The sequence below is a fragment of the Chamaea fasciata genome, unplaced genomic scaffold (assembly GCF_029207755.1).
Source record: "Chamaea fasciata isolate MVZ Bird 193981 ecotype frontalis unplaced genomic scaffold, bChaFas1.0.hap1 SCAF_4, whole genome shotgun sequence".
Taxonomy (NCBI): Eukaryota; Metazoa; Chordata; class Aves; order Passeriformes; family Sylviidae; genus Chamaea; species Chamaea fasciata.
The window spans coordinates 45,203,104-45,225,212 of NW_027094089.1; the positions used below are offsets into that span (position 1 = coordinate 45,203,104).

General features: G+C 42.1%; 1 protein-coding gene across 1 annotated transcript; it reads left to right on the plus strand.

Moving 5' to 3' along the window:
• Nucleotides 1-3,190: 3,190 nt before the first annotated feature.
• HSDL2 (hydroxysteroid dehydrogenase like 2) lies at nucleotides 3,191-21,511 on the plus strand. The gene is made up of 11 exons (XM_066181424.1): nucleotides 3,191-3,249; nucleotides 6,052-6,215; nucleotides 6,627-6,725; nucleotides 6,855-6,969; nucleotides 11,940-12,043; nucleotides 12,988-13,086; nucleotides 18,166-18,360; nucleotides 18,873-18,944; nucleotides 19,958-20,146; nucleotides 20,630-20,758; nucleotides 21,214-21,511. The coding sequence occupies exons 1-11, from the start codon at nucleotides 3,233-3,235 to the stop codon at nucleotides 21,324-21,326; spliced, it is 1,296 nt and encodes a 431-aa protein (XP_066037521.1). The 5' UTR covers nucleotides 3,191-3,232; the 3' UTR covers nucleotides 21,327-21,511.
• The last annotated feature ends 598 nt before the right edge of the window (nucleotides 21,512-22,109 follow it).

The window sequence follows — 22,109 nt, forward strand, 5'->3', positions numbered from 1 at the left end:
TAACTAATTGGCTCTTGCTATCCATGCTAAATCAACCCACTGCCATATTTGGGAATTGTTTTTACTAATAGTATACTCTTTAGTGTCATTAACATTTGTTATTAGATATCTAAATGTTGTTTAATATGCCAATCAAATAGTAGTGAGCTTAAAGTAAGCATTTTAAATATAATGCTTCTTCTGCTAAAAATTATTTTCTTAATATGTTGAAGTAACAGCAGTATCCACTAGGGTGCACATTTGTTAATGAATGGGGGAAACAATATCATGCAGACCATGGGATGGGAATATCAGTGAACTATGATCCATGCATGCTGTGTGATCTTGCACAAGTGGTTTTCCTCAATTTAACTCCCTTAATATTTTCTTTTTTCTACCTATTTCTATATTCATATGGAGATATATTTATTAAAAGAAGTGCTCTAAGATGAGTGATGATAAAATGTGAAATGTTACTCAAAAACATGGGAGGCTTGAAGTGGGGCAGCAAGGTGTGTTGGGACTGTCCCAGGGAGGACACACGGTGTTTTCAGAGCTGATTGCTGGCCTGAAAAATCATCTCACTGTCTCCAGGACACTCGGCCCAGCTGACAGTGCTCACTAGCACCTTGCTCACCACCTCCTTCCCCATGGCTGCATCTCCTGCACCCTCCGCGGGATGCAGCCAGGTCAGCCCCGGCTGAGGGTTGGCCGGGAGGCGCAGCTGGCGGAGGGAGGCGCTGGCAGAGCGCGCTGGGCGCAGCAGGGGCAGCCGGGCAGACGTCACTGCAATGCGGCATGGCGGCGTTGCACAAGTTCAAAGGTCGATGGGCAAAGTACCAAAATGAAAGGAGTAGTTCCCGAAAGAGAAGGGCGCTCCACATTCTCCTGCGAGTAGCTGCGGGGTCAGGAGCTAGCTCCGGGTGAATGCTGCACCATTGAAGGGAAGGGCATTTGGGAGAGCAGAGGGGTGTCCTCCTCCCTGCCCCCAGGACTGTGGAGTTTCTGCAGCGTAGAGACCAGAGCACAGGACTGCAAGCACAGATGCAAGGGTGCTCAGCCTACGATAAACCCGTGCTCCCCTACTAACTTTTCCCATCACTTTCCCATTAGGTAAGACTGCTGCTGTTTCCCCCTGACATTGCCATCCCCCCCATTTTAGTTTCCTCAGCAGGACTCCGTCTCCTCTCTGACCTGTTGCTCCGGACTCGTCCTTCAGAACCCTACTCTCTGCCTACTCTCCACCTCCCCTCTGGCTACTCTCTGCCCATGCTGACCCCCCCTGCTCGCCACTGCCAGCCCAAGTATGTAAATTACAAAGCCAGGTGCATGATGGGACTAAATCGATATCAAAAACTCCTAATGGAAACGAGCCAACTCAGAATCAAGATCTGCGAAGTACAGCACTGAACTGGCAACACCCAGAAGAATGTATGGACAATCTCCTGTATCTCGCTGTAACTTCAAAAGTACTTAGACAGTGGGACATCCCTGGGCTTGGTGCAAGCCAAAACAGTTCTCCGGGACTCCTGCAAGAAGGAGAACTCCCACTCTACAGCATATACTGCAGAATGGATTGCACTTCCTCCTCAGTGGTGCAGGTCCAAGCAGGAGGGGCGGACACCACCCTTGAGAACCCCCCTTCCTAAAAGCTGAAATCAATAAAGGCAATTAAGGAGGAAACATTGTCTCCTGTCCATTTATAGCACAGCTATGGCAGTGAAGCCATGCCTTGGTCATTTGGGCAGAGTGTCTGCAGGGAGAATGAAGGAAAAGCATGCCTGACGATCTTAGCAAAGCACTATCACTTCCATCCTGGCAGGATGTCAATCCTGGAAAGCCAGTGGCATGAAAGATATTACAGCTGCAAAGTGTTCAGACAGCCCTTGGCCCCTTTAGCCTGCTCATGCCTCAGCCCATGCAGGACCCTGCAGCCCTGTGACACAGTGAACTGCAGTGAAGTGAACCAACAACCACCATTATATTAATACACAAACTAGTGCATCTGCTCAGGGCTCACTTTGATTTTTGTTGAAGTCAGTAAAACCATCTGTCTCAATTCCTCAAGCAGGTTCAGACCTACAGGTGATTTCCCTTTCTGCCATCAGCTCCTGGTGAAACCTGAAGCCCTCTCAGGATGCTGCACAGAATCTCTGTGAGAGCTGAAAGCAGAAAGACAAGCCAAAGGTAGAACATGGTGGAAGATTTGCTAACCACAGTAACAGGTGGTCAGTATGGCAAGGATGGGAGGTCAGTCTTCACTGGGCAGCAGAGGGGGGACGAGGAAAAGTTACATGTGCAGGGCACGGAGGTGAGGGTTGACCCCACAGTTATTGCAAAACAAGAGAGGCACTAGGGGAGAGGATGGAGGATTGGTGTGGCTGGGTGAACAAAGACAGAGGATCCTACTGCAGGCTTTCTGATAAACAGGGAATCACAGAGTCATTAGAGTTGGAAGGGACCTTTGGAGATTATCTACTCCAACCACCCTGTCAAGGCATGGTGACCCAGAGCAGAAAACATAGCCTCCCTGGGCAGCCTGTTCCAGTGCTCTGCCACCCTCAACATAAAGTTCTTCATCATGTTTCAGTGGAATTCTTGTGGTTTAGTTTATGGCCACTGCTCCATATTCTGTCTATGGGCACCTCTGCAAAGAGTCTGGCCACCATGGTCTTGGCATCCACCTCACAGATATTTGAACGCATTTAGGAGGTCCCCTCCCAGTCATCTCTGGACTGAACAGGCCCAGCTCCTGCAGTCTGCCCTCAGAAGAGAAATGCTCCAGGCCCCAAATCATATTTGTGCTACTCCACTTGACTGACTCCAGTAGCTCCTAGTCTCTCTTGTCCTGAGGAGCCCCGAACTGGACACAGCACCCCAGAAGATGAGATGGAGGCAAAGCTCCAGCGATTTGAGTGCAACTGGCAAGAGACCAAAGCAAAATTTCACACACGCGACGGAATACGAAAGGATGCGGAAAGCCTTCCAGTTGCACCCTTCATCCCGCGCAAGCCTTTTTCCAGTCTGAGATTACCTCGCACCCCGAGCGCGCCAACCGCGCTGTCCGCACAGCCCCGAGCGGAGCGGCGGGGCGCGGCGGGGCGCGGCGGGCCTCAGCGGGGCGACCAACCCTGCCCCGGCCCTTGCCCTTGCCCTTGCCCTTGCCCTTGCCCTTGCCCCGCCCCGAGCGGCCGCGGCGGCTGCGCAGCGGAGCGGCCCCGGCCCGGCCCCGGCTCCGCCGCCCCGCGCCGCCATGCTGCCCAATACCGGGTAAGGTGCCCCCGCCGCGCCGGGACAGGGTTGCGCCGCCGCCCAGGGGCTCTCGGGGCGGGCGGGCTGCGGCCGGCGGCCGCCGCGGCTTCGCTGGAGACCCCTGAGCGCGACCTCCCTGCGGGGAGTGCGGGACTCGCAGCCGGCCGAGGGCCAGGGGTTGTAGCGGAGGACGCCCGTGTCCCCCCGAGCCTGCCGGGCCGGCCGAGGGCTCCCGGGAAGCACCCGTGCCCCGGAACAAGCAGTTCGGGTCATATAGAGGACTTGAACGATGCCTTTTGCAAGGGAAACAGTTAATGGAGGAGTTTAATGTAAATTAGTGTATCAGTAATTTCATATGGGACATTTATATTAAAGTATAATTACTTCTTATTAGTATTACTATTGTTGTTGTTATTACTGTTGTTATTGTTGTATAGTATTATAGTCTTCTACTACTGTCTTACCTGGCAGTCAAATTTTCTTTCTGTATAGGATCTTAATTTAGAGGTGTTTTCTGCCGTTTGGCATTTCAGAGGCCAACACTGCTAACAGCTGAGAAGATAAGTTATTGTTTGTTCCTGGGTGTTATAAACAGTATTACTAAACTTGTAACAACTATGTAAGCTGTTAAAAGTGTCCCTGATGTGACTTGAAGGTCTCTATTCATAGTCATCTGTGGTGGGAAAAGAACAGTCTTAATGTTTTTCAAGATTATAGGGCACAGATGTGAATTTGATGTTTTCTATCTTATTAGCAGAATTCAGCTGTGATGAAAGTGATGCAGATGTGACCTTCACAGATCATAAGAAATTTTAGCCAGGCAGATATGCTTTATAAACCTTAAACTATTGGTCTGCTAAGTGAATTAAGAAATAAATCCTTAGTCTTGCAAATAGGACTAACTAATCACCACCTTCTGAGCCTGACCAACCAACCAGTTTTTTGCCTGTCAGGTTGCACATGTATCTAGATCATAGCCTCATGTCTTAAATATGAAACAAAAATATTATGACAGTGTTGAAAGACTTGCATTCACCCACTCCATTGAGCAAAGGGCCTGCTTTTCCTGCTGGTGTAGCAGAAGTCTCCGACCTTTTGATGCCCTTCACAAGCTTCTGCTTCAGGTGGACTTTGGTCTTCCTGACACCACCCCAACATGCCCTGGTAGTGTTTCTGATTCTTTCTTTGTGGCCTGTCTTTGCATCCATTCCCTGTATGATGCTTGTCTTGGGAGTTGAGTTGCAAGTTCCCTGCTTAGCCCTGCTGGTCTCCTGATACACCTTCTTGTCTTCCTGAGTAAACCACTCTAGCCCCAGGGAGGGCTTAAAGCCCTACTAGCTCTTCTCTCATGTCTTCTCCTCCAGAACTACCTCCCACTGGACCCCATTTCTTCCTTCCATGACTAAGGTGGATTCTGATGACCTCATACTGGTTGGCTGAAGGTAGAAGCTAGATTTTGGCCTTACTTCACTGAGTTTCTTGCATACAATACATAGTTTGACTATGTATTCCTGAGCTGAACTTTGCTCACTGTGCGTGTGACTGAACTCATGGCAGTAGTATTTTGTGGTTCACTGTTCTGTTTAGATATTTTTCTTTCTGTGTCTAAGACTCTTTAAAAAATAATATGCGGATAAAAAACTGTTTGAAATGGCACCTTCAGGTCACGGTTGGCTTTCTGAGATCCTGTACATGCCTAGCCTTGCCTCTTCAGGGGAAGAGGCATCTCCCCCTTTCTGCGCCATTCCAATTTTCTGCCTTTGGAAAGTAAACGTCCTCCTAGAGACCATTTAAGAGATGGATGTGCTCAGATTAGTGGGAGAAAAAGCACATCTGAAAACAAATGGGGAGAAACAATACTAAGTTTGGCCCAGTCTGAAGGGAAAATTAAAGGAAGCTCAGCAGGTAAGCTTTTGTAAAATTTGTGATGTGACAAGCAAAAAGTGAAGTCACTGTTGCACATGTTTTATATGAATTCTTCTACTGAGGTTAAAAACCTGAACCTCTTGGGTTATGCTACAGTGTTACATAAAACAACATGAGTTTTATACTGAACACTGAAACACATATTCCTTCATATGGAAAACCTGTTGTCTAAGAGACTTTTATCATTGAATATGTTTGTGCAGTTGATAGTTCTCTTTTCAAAAATTCAGTGATATTGTGTTAGCCAGGCATCCTTCTTACACTTCAAAACTTGTTAGTTTCTCTAAGTTGATTTGACCTCTTTGTTCAGAGGACCCTTTGGACTACTGGGAAGCTGTTGAGTGTAGAAGATTTAAGAGAAAAATTGCCATTTCTGAAAAAAAAAAAAACAGAAAATGCTTTTGGCATTTGCATATGGCATTGTGGTTCCAGACTTGGTACTTTATACCACATTGAGACATTAGTTTTTTCTGTTTAGCGCATTGTGATTAATAGATTATAGAGATCTGTGTAGGTCTGTTGTCTTGTTGGAAACTGGCACTTTGTTTTTACAAATTACTCCTTTTCCATTGTTGCAGAACATAGCAGCTCTTTTGTAGAACAGTATGTTGGATCTTTTTACAGAAAGGGAGAAATGTAACTGGATGGCCTATGTAACCTTTATAGTGTTTGCAAACTTGGGGTGTAGTCTTACACCAATGGTAGTTTTCTGTAGCCATAGCCATCCCTTTTGTGTTCCACGGGCTGTTTTCTTAGTAAAAGGATGAAAGCGTTTATCTGGCTGGGAGACTGCACTAATTACATTTGCCCTTAGAGTCTCATAAAAGTCAAATGATCAACAGCTTCTGCTTTATTCTCCTCTTCTTTACTGTCCACTTCCCCTTTCACCTTTAGGAAACTGGCAGGATGCACTCTCTTCATCACAGGTGCAAGCCGGGGCATTGGCAAGGCCATTGCTCTGAAAGCTGCCAAGGATGGTGCCAACATTGTGGTAGCTGCCAAGACAGCTGAGCCCCATCCTGTTCTTCCAGGGACTATCTACACTGCTGCAGAAGAAAGTAAGTTGTAACAAATGAAGGTGCTGGGCTGGGTGTATACCCTTGCTTAATTACCATACCTGAGTCAAAAAATGTATTGACTCTTAGTTCCAGATCACCTCTGCTAAAATAAGCTTGGTACTTCTCTTGCCTTGCAGGAATACTGTAATGTTGCTGTAATGAAGATGGGTGTGTGTATATAAGTGTAAAAATGCAATGCTACTTGAGATGTATGAAATAAACATTTGCAGTGTTAAGATTTTGTTTTGGCTTCCCTGTTCCTCATACAATGTGTTAAAAGGTCACAATTTGAGAGTGTGATTTTCAGTGCCATCTTGAAGAATGTTATTGCCTGAGAGATTGTCAGAAGGTTCATATTAGTTGTCCCATCTGAGAGCAAATTTTTAAATGTTTAATTTTTTAATTGTGCAGTTGAAGCAGCTGGAGGAAAGGCTTTGCCATGCATTGTTAATGTGAGGGAAGAACAGCAAATCATTAATGCTGTGGAGAAAGCTGTGAAGACATTTGGAGGTAAGTTAAGGCGTGGGGGAGGGCAGGCATTAACAGGCCAGATTATTCAAACAGAAAGAAAAAATAACTGCCTGCCTTACTCATGCTTTTTTTTTTTTTCTTTGAATGCTAATGTCCCTTTAAAACCAGGGATTGATATTTTGGTGAATAATGCAAGTGCCATTTCTTTGACGGGCACTTTGGAAACAGCAACGAAGAAGGTCAATCTTATGATGGATGTCAATGTACGAGGAACCTATCTTACGTAAGTGCTGAGAGAAGGAAGCCAAGCAATTGTAACAGAATGTATGATGTTATTTCAGTTTTTCTGAGAAATTCTGTAACTGTCTTGCTGCTCTAGAATTTGAGTGCAGATACTCTGCATGTGCTCACAGGAAATTGCTCAGTTGTTGGTCAGCTGGTTTGAATTAATATTTCCAAGAATTATTTGCAAGTTGGAGTAAACAGAAACCTTATTACTCCAGTCACTAAATGTTCACAAACCCCTCCATGCATGTAGGAAGAAAAAAGTCATTTGTTTCAAATGAAGCTCCAGCTTGGCTTTGTTAAATGAAGATGCTCTTTCATTTCAAGCAAAATGACTAGATTGTTGCGTACCTCAAGTCAATATCTTGCTTGTCAGTTTTCTTCTCATAAACTTCTTTCTCATCTTTGGAAACATTGTATAACTCACCATACTTAAAAGAGAAATGTTAAAGATATATATCCTAATGATCCAAAGTGTTCTCCACCTACTTTCAGCTTATCAATTCCATTATTTATTTAAATGAATTTACCAAGGTTTGATTTCACAGTTCCCAGGGTCCTTATTTTGCACATTTTTGAGATTGAATCATTGTTACATTTACAAGATGTCATTTAAAGCACTGTCTTAAAATGAAGACTTTGATTTTCACAGGGTTTATAAAAAAACCCATAGGATAATGGAGATTCTCTAAATTCAGGTATTGCTTGGTGTGATCAGAAGGTTTTCTATCAAAGCATCACCAGAGAGTTATAGAATAGTTTGGGTTAGAAGGCACCTTTAGAGGTCATCTAGTCCAGTCCTCCAATCTGGAATAGACTGATTGTCATTCTCCTTTGTGCAGATCAGTCTGGTTGCCAGCTCTTTATACATTGCTGAATGGGTTCAACTGTATTGCTGTGTCAGATTCCATCTTCTCCTTACCTCCCAATAGCAACAGTGATTTTCTTGATATTACATCCAACTATTCCAAATTAATGAGGAATTCTTAAAGTGTATTTTTGGTCCTATTCTGCCTTGAAAAGATTAAAAATCAGGTTCTGAGTGCAAGTGGAAGAGCATAAGAAAAATCACTGCCTCTCAAGGGAATGGTCTTTGTTACTGCTTTTGTAATTCTCAATTGAGAAAACCTAGTGAAGCATTTTTGTCCTTTCTTCTCCATGCTTTGTATGCTGATTCTGACTGTAATTTGTAGAGACCTACTTTCAGTTTAATGTTCAGAAAATTACAGTAGTTTAAAAGGTGTGGATTTTTTTGCCTGTGTAGAGGCAGTGCTAGGGCAGATGCCCCATCTTACAGAGTATGCCTGTTGACATAGAATGATGGAATTGTTGAATCATGGAATGAATTGGGCTGGAAGAGACCTTAAAACATTGTCTATTTCCAAGCCCCCACTATAAGCAGAGAAATCTCATAGACCAGGTTGCTCAGAGCCCATCCAGCCTGACTTTGAACACTTCAGTGTGTGGGGAATCTACAATTTCTTATGCAACCTGTTCCAGTGCCTTAACACTCTCAGAGTAAAGAACTTCTTCCCAATATCTAATCTCAACTCACCCTCTGTCAATTTAAAGCCATCGCCCCTTGTTCTCTTAATCCATTTCCTTGTAGAAAGTCCCTCTCCCACCTTCTTGTAGACCCTTTAGGTACTGGAATGCTGCGGTAAGGTGACTCCAGAGCTTGCTCCTCTCCAGGCAGAATAACTCTCAGCCTGTCCTTGCAGGAGAGTTGTTCTATCCCTCTAATCAACTTGGTGGCCTCCTTTGGAGTTTTCTCTAAAGTCCAATGTCCTTCTTGTGCTGGGGACCCCAGATGCAGGGTTCCAGATGGGGTCTCACCAGAGTGGAGCAGAGGAACACAATCCCCTCCTTCCCCTGCAGCCCACTCTGCTTTGGATGCAGCCCAGGACACCTTTGTCTTTCTTGGCTAAGTGCTCATGGCTGGGTCATGTCCAGCCTCCCATCCCCCAGCACCCCCAGGTCTTCCAGCAGGACTGCTTTCAATCTGTTTATCCCCCAGCCTGTGTTGATACTGGGAGTGCCCTGACCCAGGTGCAGCACCTTGTTCTTGGTCTTGTTAAACCTCATGGGATTCCCATGGGCTCACTTCTCAAACTTGTCCAGGTCCCTCTGGATGACATCCTGACCTTCAGGTGTGTCAACAGCACCACTCAGTTTGGGATCATCTGCAGATTTTCTGAGGGTGCATTTGATCCCTTTATCTGTGTCATTGATGGAGACATGGAATAACATTGGTTCCAATACCAACCTGTCAGGGACACCACTTGTCACTGATGTCCATCAGGACTCTGAGCCATTGACCACTACCCTCTGGATGCCACTGTCCAAACAATTCCTTATCCACTGAACAGTCTGCCTATCAAATCTTCACGCCCCAAGTTAGATAGAAGGATGTTATGAGGAGCCTTCTCTAAAGCTACACAGACTAAATGACACCTGTAGTGCTCCCTTGTCCACTGGTGTAGTCCTTCTATCGTAGAAAGCCATTTGGTTGGTCAGGGAGGACTTGCCTTTGGTGATGACCCTCTGACTGTCCCAAATCACCTCTCTGAAGATGCTCTGACTGTCCCAATCTCACCTCTCACCTCCTAAATCATCCTCTGTCCTAGGATCACCTCCTGATTCTAGGAGGATCTGTTCCATGATCTTCCCAGGTGCAGAAATGAGGCTGACAGGTTGGTAGTTCCCAGGGTTCTCCTCTCCACCCTTTTTAAACATCGGTGTGTTTCCCTTTTTCCAGACATCTGGGTCTTCACCTGATTCCACAAATTTTCAGATATGGAGAGTGGCTTGGCAACTACATCAACCTATTCCCTCAGGACTGTGAGATGTATGTCATCAGGCCCCATGGACTTGTGTATATTCAGGCTCCTTAGATGGTCAAAAACTTGATCTTCACTTAAAGTGCAAAGTACTTTGCTCCCCCAATCCCCATCCTGCTGTCCATCCACTTAAGAGGTGTGGGAAGAGAAGTTGCTATTGAAGACTGAGGCAGAAAAAGTTGTTGAGTCCCTTCATCAGTTGTTACCAGTTTTCCAGCCTTGCTTATCCTGGGGATGTGTGTGGATATACTTTTTTTGCTTTCCTTTTCTGACTGACAAATCTGTAGAGGCCCTTCCTGTTACTCCTTGTGTCCCTTGTAAAATTCAGCTTCACTTTGGCTTTCCTCACTCCAAACCTACACAAATCTGTGACCATATAGTGTTCCTAGGATACTTCTCCCTGCTTCCACTGGGTGTGTGTTTGTTTCTTGTCCTTTAGTCTGACCAGCAGTTCTTATACTCATCCATACCAGGCTCTTGCCTTCTGTCCCAATTTCTTGTGCCATTGGATCTCTAGCTTTTGTGCTCTATGGAAGCTGTCCTTAAAGATCTGCTGGTTCTGTTCTGCTCCCTTGTTTTTGAGGGCAGCGTTGCAAGGGTTCCTATTGACTAACTCCCTGAAGAACTGGAATTTTGCTCTTCTGAAGCTCCAGGTCCTGACTTTGCTCTTTGCCTGACCCTTTTCCCTCCAGACTGTGAACTCCACCAGTGTGTGATCACTGCAGCCCAGGCTGTCTCCCGTCGTGGGGTCCATGATTAGCTGATTAGCTCACTTAGGCTTGTGACCCTCAGATCCAGTATAGCATCCCTTCTGGTAGGGTTATTACCTGGATTAAGGATTTATGCTCCATGCATTCCAGGAATCTCCTGGATTGCCTACAGCTCACTCTGCTACTTTTCCAGCAGACACTGGGGTGGCTGAAGTCTCCCAGGAGGACAAGAGCCTATGAGTGTGATCCTTCCTGTAGCTGGAACAAGAAGGTCTCATAAATAGACTACCCTTGTTGAGGAATATGTAGTGACATCATCCACAAGGTTCCCTTTGTTGCCTCAGTCTCTGTTTCTCACACACAGGCTTTTACCTGCTCACTGTTTTTCAGTTCACAGGTTCTTCAGAGATGGCTCATCACACTCAATCCACTTCTTGATTTAGAGGGCATCCCCTCCATCTCTCCTTCCTCCCCTGTCCCTTCTGAACAGGCTGTAGCCATCAATGGCTACAGTCAAATCATAGGATTTATCCCACCAAGTTTTAATAATGGCAGCTAAGTTTCTTGGTTCCTGTGCATTAAGAAATTGAGGCATCTGTTAGTGAAACTATCTCAATTGAAAAGAGTTGAGATCCCAGGACAGTTAAGGGGATGGTAAATTATTTACCTTCCTACTATGGTGATTTTTCTATTGAAGGTGTTGAAGTTGTTCCCTTTGTAGCTGAGAGTATGCATGAATCCTGTTGGAATATGTGAACAGCTGGTTACTATAGCATGGTGATGTTTTCACCCTGTGAAGCTTGATTAAAAAATCTCAAGCAGAGATGAAATATAAACATGTACCCTCGTGCCAGAAGTGAAGTCGAAAAATAGTTTCTGTAAAGTAAAAGTTCCAATTTACAGGGATGTGTAAATTCAAAGTAGAATTAGAAGAGAATAGGTTCTCAGTTTTCTTTGGAATATTTGTAATAGCATTCTGCTATGCAGTATTATTTCTTCAATGTGATTTTAAAGAAGAAATAGGTATGGGATCAGAAGAGAATAATTTTATGACAAAATGGTGCTCTGCACTGTAATTTTGTTTGTTGCCTTAGAGTGTTTTGTTTCCCCTACCAGAACTATTACAAGGAGATTATGGCTTCTAAGTATCTGGAAAATTATCTTTAGTCAAAGCTGATACACTAATTGGAGAATGTGGTCCAATTTGCAGGAATTAATACTAGATAAGTGAGATAAGTGATCTGCCACAGATATTTTTTTTTTTTTTGTCATTCTTTACATCAGTTAAATACTCGATACGAGAAGAGGCTTTGTCTTGGACTGTTGTATAAATACTGGTCTACTAGTATTGTTTTTACTGTAATTATAGGTGTTCCATAAAATAAGAGGTGACTGAGTTGTCTGAATCTATCTTTCAGATCTAAAGCATGCCTTCCCCACCTGAGGAAGAGTAAGAACCCCCATATCCTGAACCTTAGCCCACCTATGAATCTGAATCCCATGTGGTTCAAAAATCATTGTGGTGAGTAGCATTCAGAGCCTTCGTTGCTATTTTGTGAGAAACATGTAGGTACCTGGTGAAGAGTGCAGTAGTGCCAGTGCAGAATGCCAGATCTTGTTTCTTTAGCACTACATACAGACTGGCACTAATGGCTCCTCAAAGCATTTTGTACCTGGCCTACAAGAAATTGTTTTGTGGGAAAATGTAGGGCAGGTTTCAAGGCATCATCCATCCTTTTTGTTTTCAGGGTAAGCCTGTGCTTTTCTATGGGGATTGTTAGGATTACATATTTTCTGCTCTAAATAGAGACTGAAACCCAAAATTCATTTTCTTACTAATTCAGCTTCATGTTTTTTTTACTATGGATAGAGCTCAATGTTGTCTTTTAACAGGCTGATTATTTTGTGGTGGAGAAAGAACTCCATGTTATTTTTAAGTTAGTGTTGCTCATTTTAAAACTGTAGCAAAAACTTTCCATTTTGGACACTTGTCATGTTAAACTCCAGCAAGTTCCAGTTCTTTCCCCAAGAAAGCTTCCCTTCTCAAAGCAGATAGGTAACAAGGATAGAGGCTTTTTTTGTCCCCACTTTTTTTTGTCTATAGGATACTAGTTTGGTCCTTAACAGCTAGTATGCCTTAAGCATCTTAAAAAAAATTGATCACTCTTTTCAGTGTGCTGTGTATAAAAAGCATGACAAAATCACTATGCAGCTAGGTTTCAGCTTTTTTTTTTGGCAGAACATGTGTAGCTTTCATTTTGTTTGCAGTGAAAAGATGACAGAGTACAATTTGTATCTGATGGAGATGGCAGGTAGTAGGGAGAGATTTTGTCTCTAGGAAAATACTGTTTTTCTGAAAGCCCTGAATTTTCCCTGTAAACCGATTATCTGTTTTATCTTCCTTTCATAAATAAAATGAGATTTTACAGAGTGTAAACTTACTTGTTCTTTCACTCCTTGTCTTAGCTTATACCATTTCTAAGTATGGGATGTCCATGTGTGTCTTGGGAATGGCAGAAGAATTTAGAGGAGAAGTTGCTGTCAATGCTTTATGGCCTAAAACAGGTATTTTTTTTCTTTATATTACTGAAATACTGACTTTCTATATTTTGTCTGCTAAGGCTTGTTTTATTTGACACTGAATATACTTAAGACTTCTTCTAGAATAGATTCAAGTGACTGAGCAGTTCTTTTATATATTGTTTTTTCATCCTGCATGGGTTCTGGTTTTCGTTGCTAGTTCTCACTAGACTATTGCCAGTTTGATCTAAACACATCTTCAGCTAGTTTGAAACCATCCAGTTGGTTGAAGCGTGTGTGTAGTGTTTAGCTTGCCTGTGCTTTTTCTGATGCATCCAGTGTTTTGGTTTAGACAAATTCATAAAAATAATTGTATGCTTTAATGAGTGGGTATTGAACATCTTTGTATGTAGTACTGTTTAGAATTCCTTGCTAGTTAAACTGCGAGAGCTTAGTGACAAGATAGATACTTCTGTGCATGCAGAAATTATTTTTAAAAGGCCTATTCCTAGAAGTTTTGGCACAGTGCAATTCTGTGAAGAGTTGTTCACAGAACCATCTGATTGCAGATTACAAGGAGTTAAAGAGTTCTCTGGAAGAAAAATGCTTAATGCTCTCGTCCTGTATTAGCTTCAATTAGCTGTATTTGTTTTGTGTGGGTCAGTGAGGATAAGGGTTGCTGTTTGAGGTTTGGCCAGCTGTTTACCAAGGAGGACAGTCTCTTTTCCCCAAATATATCTATGGGCAGAAATTATATGGGTGTTAAAATCAATACCAGACAGAGGGTAGTCCTGCCCTTTAGTGGTGTAAGCCCAGTCATTGTATAAGAAAACACTACAACAGTATTTATTTCCTTAACAAGTGCAAGGAAGGAAGAAGGAAGAGGAGATAAAAATATGAACCAAGATCATCTTCTGGGGATGGTGCTCCAGTTAAAGAACTGTTTGTACACAGACACTTTTCAGTGTTTTCCTGTTAGGAGTTGCAAGCCCCTCTTAACTTTTAGTGGGAACTGAAACTCTCTGATCTCGTTTCTCCAAAGTGAGAAATGTGAGAAAAACTGTCCTCCTGATCTTTTTCAGCCTTCTGATGTTTGCATTTTTGTAGTGAAGTTTCTCACAGATTTTCAGGTAAACAAAGTGATGTGTACATTTCTCTCTGGAGGAGGGACAATTGATGAACATCTAGTTTGACCAGTGCGGTTGGAGAGGTGGCAACCTCATTGTCCGATCCCTGGTCATTGTCCAAAATCTATATTAGCCGAAGTAAAGAAATAAACTTCCCTCTTTTTGCTCTGAGGACTGGACTGCATGCGTGTCATTTATTTCGTGTCCCATAGCAATAGAAAACTTAATATTTCAGAAGAAATCAGCCAAATTTCTCAGCTTTAAGACAGTAGGTGATCATCAGTTCAACAGTTGGGTTGGTGTGTCAGACAGACTTGGTCCTTTTTCATTAGTCTGGATGCTTGCATCTTAAATGCTTCCAGTAAATGGATGCCTCATAGTTCTGCTCGCCGTGAGTTCTACCCAAGAAATATTTTGGTAAGGGATTGACTTTTAAAATTATAATTGTATCGTTCATCATAATTATACCATCACAAAATGTGTACTGTTTTGAAGACAATGAGGTCTTCATCTGTGATGTACTGATGGCATAACTTAAGAATATGGATTGCCTTGTGGTAGAGACGAAGTTCACCTTTTCGGTTTCAAGTGTGTGGGTTGTTTTGGTTTTTTTTATTTCTGAGGCAGTTAAAAGAAATGTGCACTTGTTTCCACATACTTGCTTCTTGAGTGCCCCAGGAGAACCTAAAAAAATTTTCAATGGAGATTTCCCAGTATCTATGTAATCTAGAACAGAACCATGAAAACTGATTCTTTGTCTTTAGCTCCCTAGATCCCACACATCCCTTCTGTCTTGTCTTTAAAATGGCACTGCTAAATGACTAAATACCTCCCCAGAACTCAGTAGGTGGGAGTAATTTGGTTTCTCATTAACAGAGTTGACCTTTTACCTGCCATAGTGTGGTTTTCCGTCATAGACTGATTTAACAATATATATTGCCTATGAGAGTTAGGGATAGTAAAGAGTATCTCATTCAGATAGAGAGACATGGTATGGAAGTGCAGACAGCCAATTTGACTTATTTTTTCATGAAAAGGGTGTTACAAGAGCACCTGTGTAACAGAGTAAGTGCACGTATTGATACACTGCATAGACACGTTATGTGGATCCTCCACAGCTTTCTTATTCTGGATGTGCTGGATGTGCTGGAAAAAACATCCACTACTATTGTGGAAATGAGTCAGTGGCTTTATGGATCTTGTTATGAGCTAAAGATTTTTTTTCTGCAGAGACCAGCTGGTTATACTAGGTATTTATTTTGCAACGTGGCTGTTTTCCCCCACCCATCTGAATGAATTGACCTTTTTTTTCATGGCAAGTGAAAATGAACCTGTGAGAATTTCTCCACCCCTTCCACAATGGAAATTTTTTCAGAGGGGTGGCTAACTTTATAAGCAGAAGTTACATTAACTCTTAGGTTGTGTGGGTGAATACATTATTTCTTTCTAATTTTGCCCATTCCAAGTATCAGCAGTAGTACCTGTGTCTGAGATGTGGTCTGGAATTAAAGAATGTCTATGATGGTACTAATAAAACTTCTATAAAATCTGACGCTCTTAATGTGGGGAAATGGGAAACCCAAACCAGATTTAGTTGTTGTATCTTTCTCTTGAGCACTGCATTTTCACTGCATCCTTGGTAACATACCCACACGTGCTAAAGTAAGAGAAGAACACCCTGGAAGCTGCCACTGGTTACAGAGTGCAGCTAATACTTGTTTCCCACAGGATCCTGCAGAACATGAGGCTTGGAAGTGCAGGAATATTGAATTTATAGATGAAAACAGTATATATTCAATAAATGCTTTTTAAAATAAGGATGTCTCTATGTGAGATGCTGCAAAGAAGAAAAAAATAAGCTTTTCATAAAATCAGAGGTATATAAGCAGATCTTTTTATTTGCAGAAATCATGCCTGATCATTCAGTGATGCCCCCATGAAAACTGATATGACCTCAAGTATAAAGGAAGATCATAATGTGCAAATTCTCCATTACAAAAAAATGTGCTTTTGAAAGGTTTATCTTCCAAAAGTGAGAAAATTAACTTCTTTATTGGAATCATCCAGAGAGGCAGTGTTGCAGACTTCTAGGGTATCTGAAATACAATTGCAAAGTTCCTAATTTAAAAGTCCACTATCATCTCATACAAATGTGTTTTCCCTCAGTGTTAGTATGGATGCCAGGATCGGTTCATTAATCTGATTCTTTAAACACAGGAAGGTATGTTGGTAATAAGGTGCTGGAGTTCTCCATTTATCTAAAAGTGAAAGAGGACATCTGTCAAAAGGGCAAGGAACAATCCCATCACAAAGAGGGCAGAGGAATAATAGTAGTGTCCTGGGACAGAACTGGAAGTCTATTGATGTGCATTAGAGGCAAACCCACATCACGTTATATGAAATTAATATAATAATGTGCAGCCAGACTACAAGGCAGAAGTGTTTGAAACCTTTTTGGTTCAGTCTATGCAGATAGGGTGACTGCGCTCAGAAGAATAATAGTTAACCATAACACAGAAGTGACAGACCTGTGGGCCAGGAAAAGTGAGCCGCTTAATGAATCCTCAGAATGAATATATTTATGTCAACAGAACTTGATAAATTTCATCATAGTATTTGACAGAAATGTTCTCTGAACTGTTGGTAGCTACTGAAAAAAAATAAATCTTGCAGGGCAGATTCCACTTCAGAAGACCAAAAAAAGGCAAATTTATTGACTTTCTTAAAGATGAGAAAAAAACCTAGGTAGACCTACATGTATGTACACAGTATATCTGTTACTTTTTATTAGACATGTATTTATAGCAGTTCGATTGACTTTAAAAAAAGGAAGCTGAGTTGCTTAATGGTAAATGAAACCTAGAAGCTAATTCTCATAAGAGAAGACGAAAGTAATGAAGTCAACAGGGACATCTACACACTCCTAGAAAACACTTGGACAGGAGCTCTCAGGCCAGTGCTGAAGACTTCTGTCCTTTTCCCCAACACCTACTTTGAAAGACAAAATAATGATCCAGCTGAGATACATGTGTCCTGCACAGTGGCTATATTTTTTTTCTATTTAAGGAGTGTTGGAATCATTTCTGTATCAAAATTGCTGCTACTTTGTGTGGAATGGAAGCACTGAAAGAAGACAAAATTTGGTTTATCCTTATGCTTCTTCTGATCTGGCCTGATAGGTACAAAGGAATTTGTGAATATGTCTCAAAACTTGGGGGTAGAGTGTTGAGTTTTAAAGAGCAGATGGGAAAAACTAATGAAGCAGAACGTATGGGGGAAAAACAGTAAGATGGCAAATGTCAAAAGCTGCACCAGACAGCCTTTCCATGGAATAGGATGAAAAAAAAAATGCAATGGATACCTCCGTCTGGAAGAGCAAATCACAGACTTAGCAACATGCATTAACAATGTTAACAGCTCCCATGGGAGAAACATAAAAGAGGACTAGTGGAATGGCACAGAAGTAATAGAACTGCTTAGTGAAAGAATCAGAAGCCTAGGAGATGTGGATTTTATTCTAACACAGCCTTTCTATGAAATACTGAACAAGTAATGTGAGGTTTTGTTATTTGGTTTCTCATTAACTTAGGAGAAACACCTTAGCAAAAGGCTAAAAAAGCATCGACTTTCAGTGTGATAATCACCAAAGCTAATTCCTCTTTATAACTGAGGTGTTATACATTCACTTTGAGGAAATCTGTTATGTGTTAGTTTTTCTTGTCCTTAACAACTGGTGGAAAAGTGGTGGGCTGATAAATAAATAGAGGGATGCGAATGTCATAAAATATTCTGACCTTTTTGATTCCTCTGATAGTTCCATGTATTTTTACTGTTGCTTGCAAAGAATTATTTATTGGTTGGTAGTATTTCACAGCTTCTGTCTTCTAGAGTTTTGTTTTGCCTGAAAGGAAAATAAAGTTTGTTTACTTGTGAAAGAAATGAGAATTCCATGTCATCAGTGTTAAAGCTTTTTTTTCTTACCCTCCAAACTTTCTAGCCATACATACAGCTGCTATGGATATGTTGGGAGGAGCTGGAATAGAAAAACAGTGCAGGAAAACGGATATCCTGGCAGATGCTGCATATTGCATTTTGACAAAACCAAAAAGTTTCACTGGGAACTTCATTATTGATGAAGTTCTGCTGAGAGAAGAAGGAGTTAAGGATTTTGATGTTTATGCAATTGCACCAGGTAAAAGACATCTTTAAAGGTGAGAAGTAAGTTCAAGAAGGAGGGAAGAATATATGGAGAATATTAATACAGTTTGTTTCCCAGGGTTCTTAAATTAGTTTATAAAAAACGTTGCTTTGCCTCAGCTTTAAGAACATGCCTTTCTGGAAAGCCCATATGGATCCACCAAGAGTTTAATAATTAAATGCCTATTAAATTAAATTAAGAAATTCTGTAATGAAAAGAATACCTGCACTTTAGCTGAATATATTACTATTTAACAGCTCATGAGATAGATTTTTATGTTTTTCTTCTCTGATGTTCATCATTGCAAGCTTAGAAACCTTCTAGGTCAAATTTTAAATGAACAAAACTCTAAACATCTTATTTCATGCTATGTTTTTCCTTTAAATTTCCTTTAAATTTATAAACTGAGATACAGTACTACTTGACTGTAGTTTCAAATGAGATGGATTCCTACTGTGTAAATGCATTTTACTTGGATTTATTATTACATTTTTCTTTCCTCTTAGGTAACCCTCTGATGCCTGACTTTTTCTTAGATGTTGAAATTGACACTACAGCTATGAAGCAAGAAAGATATGGTAGGGAAAGCACTGTGTGTACAAGTCCATAATTTCCATAATTAATTTCATTTCACAATAATGAATGCCCTTAGTTTTTCTTTTTTCCCCTATGAATTTGGACTCCACTCAAGATTTTTAGCAAAAACTCTTTTCTCATTTGGAGAGTAAGATTTATGGAAGTGACTACGTAGTTAAAACTGGGGAAAAAAATCACACCTCTTGCAGGACTTTCATGGTGTAAAGTCAGTGCATTATTTTGAAGAATTCTTTTTTAATCATCTAAATTGTGGTAGTAGGGAGGTCACAGGTAAGTATTGCTGGAAAAAGAAATTAGACTGCAAACAGCATATTTTGCAGTTCCTTGGGCGCCCAGTGCAGGTTATTTTGTGAGGACTCACAGAACAGACCTAAGTATTTTTTGATACTGAAGACACCTGAGAGATTTCAGCAGCATTTTCAGGGCCCGTTCAACTTGATTGGCTTTGTAAATTGCAAAAGCTTTCCTTTATTGTTAAATGTGCATGTTCATTGTGATAAAGTAAACCACTGATCAAAGCAGTAAATTGATTTCTGCCTTAGAAGCCTTTGCAGAAGAATTTATGAAAAAAAGCATGTTCTTTACAAGATAGACAAGACAGGTATTCTGGAATGAAAGCGATGGCTATTAAAGCACTGATTTTTTTCTTTTTAATGTTGTCAGGAGTACTGTATGGATTATATTAGAAAACTGTTGTGTGAACATCTGTAATGAACTGTAAATAGAATTAGAATTTTACTGCGGTTTTATTTTCAATTTTCTTTTGATCTATCAGAAATTGAAATTTATTGCAAAATTACATTTAGCAACATACATCTATTCAGATTCATGGGTGGAGAAAGCATCCTTTATCAGTGTTAATATTGAAATGGTAAAATAATCATTTTTCCTACTTTGAAGCTTAAATCTTTTCAAATAAAGTCCTCTGTTCATATTTCTACATTCATTTTTAAAGTGGTTTGCATTTGAAACAGAAAAGTAATCTTTCTTATAGGTGCTGCCCAAGAGGAGAAAAAATTAAGTGGATCCCAGCAGGAAGGAGCAGATGGAGCCAAGGTTAAGACAGAATCTGCTGCAGCCGAGCCGTCGGGTCCTGTTGCAGAGACATTCCGAGTTATTCAGGGTGTAGTGACTGAGGAGTATGTGAGAAGTACCCAGGGTGTCTTTCAGTTTGACCTGTCTGGTAAGACCATGGCTTGTGCAGCCTTGCCTAGCAAAAGGCACTGGGTGTTTTCAAAGAGGAACACTTTGGAAGCTGGTCCCGAAGCAGACCAGCCGCTCTTGCATTCTGTGTGACGCTCCTGCTCCAGGCCCAGTGAGCGGGCGCTGGGAGCTGCTGGCCCTCGTGCCGTGGGAGCCTCTGTCCCGGCGCTGCTGCCCCACAGGGGACTGGTGTGGCCACAGACCAGGCGTTCTCAGGGCCACAGGAGAAGTGGCAGCTGCCACCAGCTATGTGGGCAAAGCGCTGCCTCTGGGCTCTCCTGCCCACGGCCCCAGCATGTGCTGGTGCTTGGGGTGTCGCCGGGGACAAGAGGTGACTCCTTGCAGAGCATCTGCCTTGGAACTGCTGCAAACGCACACTGCTGTGGTCATCTGGCGGAAGCAGCAGAGTGGGAGGGCACAGCAGCCTTTGCTGCCTTCTCACCTGGCTTCACTCTCTGTCCAGGTGATGGTGGAGGCACTTGGTACATTGATCTGAAGACTAAGGGTGGGAGCACTGGCTTCGGGAAGCCTCCTGTGGCAGCTGATGTGGTTATGAGCATGTCGAGTGCCGACTTTGTGAAAATGTTTACAGGTGAGGGACAAAGGCCTTTGTCAAGGGACACAGGTACCAGGGCCCACAGAAGCCTCTGCTGATGGGGGAGTAAAGTGGCTTCTGGCTTGGTGATCTGGGACTGGAACAGCTTTCAGCTTTTCGTGGCTTAACGGAGAGTGCAGGCAAGAACTGCTTGGATTTTTCTGCACTCCTGCGTCCGGTGAACAGGAAGAGTGCAAAAGGTTACACTGCTTTTATTAACCAGGTGCTGACACTTGAGCAGCCAGTATATCTTCCGAAAGAATCCAATCAATGTGTTGGGCTTGTGCTCTGCACATGTCTGAGCAGTGTTTCCTAGATGTGCATTGCTTTTACCAGGAGGACTTGGTAGCAATATAGATGCTAAGTTTTCACTGTGGTGGCATTATGTTATGCACTGCAAAGGCTTTTTCCAGTTCCTTTGATATTCTGATGGTTCTGTTTCTTCTTTTTAGGTAAACTAAAACCAACTCTGGCTTTCATGTCTGGAAAATTAAGGATTAAAGGAAACATGGCACTAGCAATAAAGCTTGAGAAGATGCTTTCACAGCTCAGTTCTAAACTGTGAGGGGAAGCCCATACTAGGACAACAGTGGCCTTTCATACATAACTGCAGTGCTGTTTAAAATTTTTAGTCTTTGTTTTTCTAATGCAGTGTAAGAAACATTCATGAAATGTGTGATTTTTACAGAAGAAATAACTCACTCTGATTAAGAAGGTGTCCCTGATTAAAGTAATTCCTTCTCAAGAATACACTTAGGTTCCAGGTGTTTTCTTTATTTCTTCTCCTCTGGATCAATATAGGACGTCTGAAGGAAGTTTTTTCCCCATGTAGTTGATTGAGCACATATCCCATGGAAAAGGTGGGTAGAGTAAATGTCACTCTGCAGATCAGTGCTAGAAGTGCTATGGCAGATTTACTAAGTTGGCTTAGAAGTAGATGTAGTCAGTTTAAGAGAGCTTTAATTACATCTGGTAAATTAATATCTCAAATTTTTCTTTCATGAGTTTATTACCTACATGTGGTCTCATACTTCTGTATTGCACTGAGTTAGGCTGCACAGCTATACCGAGTGATAAGCAGGTTTTCTTATGCAGAGGTACACTCGCACACATGCAGGCTCATGTGCTCTCTCTCTTCCCCTACCCCTCTACATCCTTGCAGCCAGTCATTTCCCCTTCCTTCCATTTGTCTGGTAAAGATTTAAGCTCACTGGTAAATGATGCATGCCTCCACTTTGTAAGTGCCCAAGTGCACACATAGGCTGCCACTTCATGTGATAGCATCTGTGAAGCCAGATGGACCAACCTCTTAAAATGTTTATTCAAGGTGGCCAAAAAAACTTCCCAG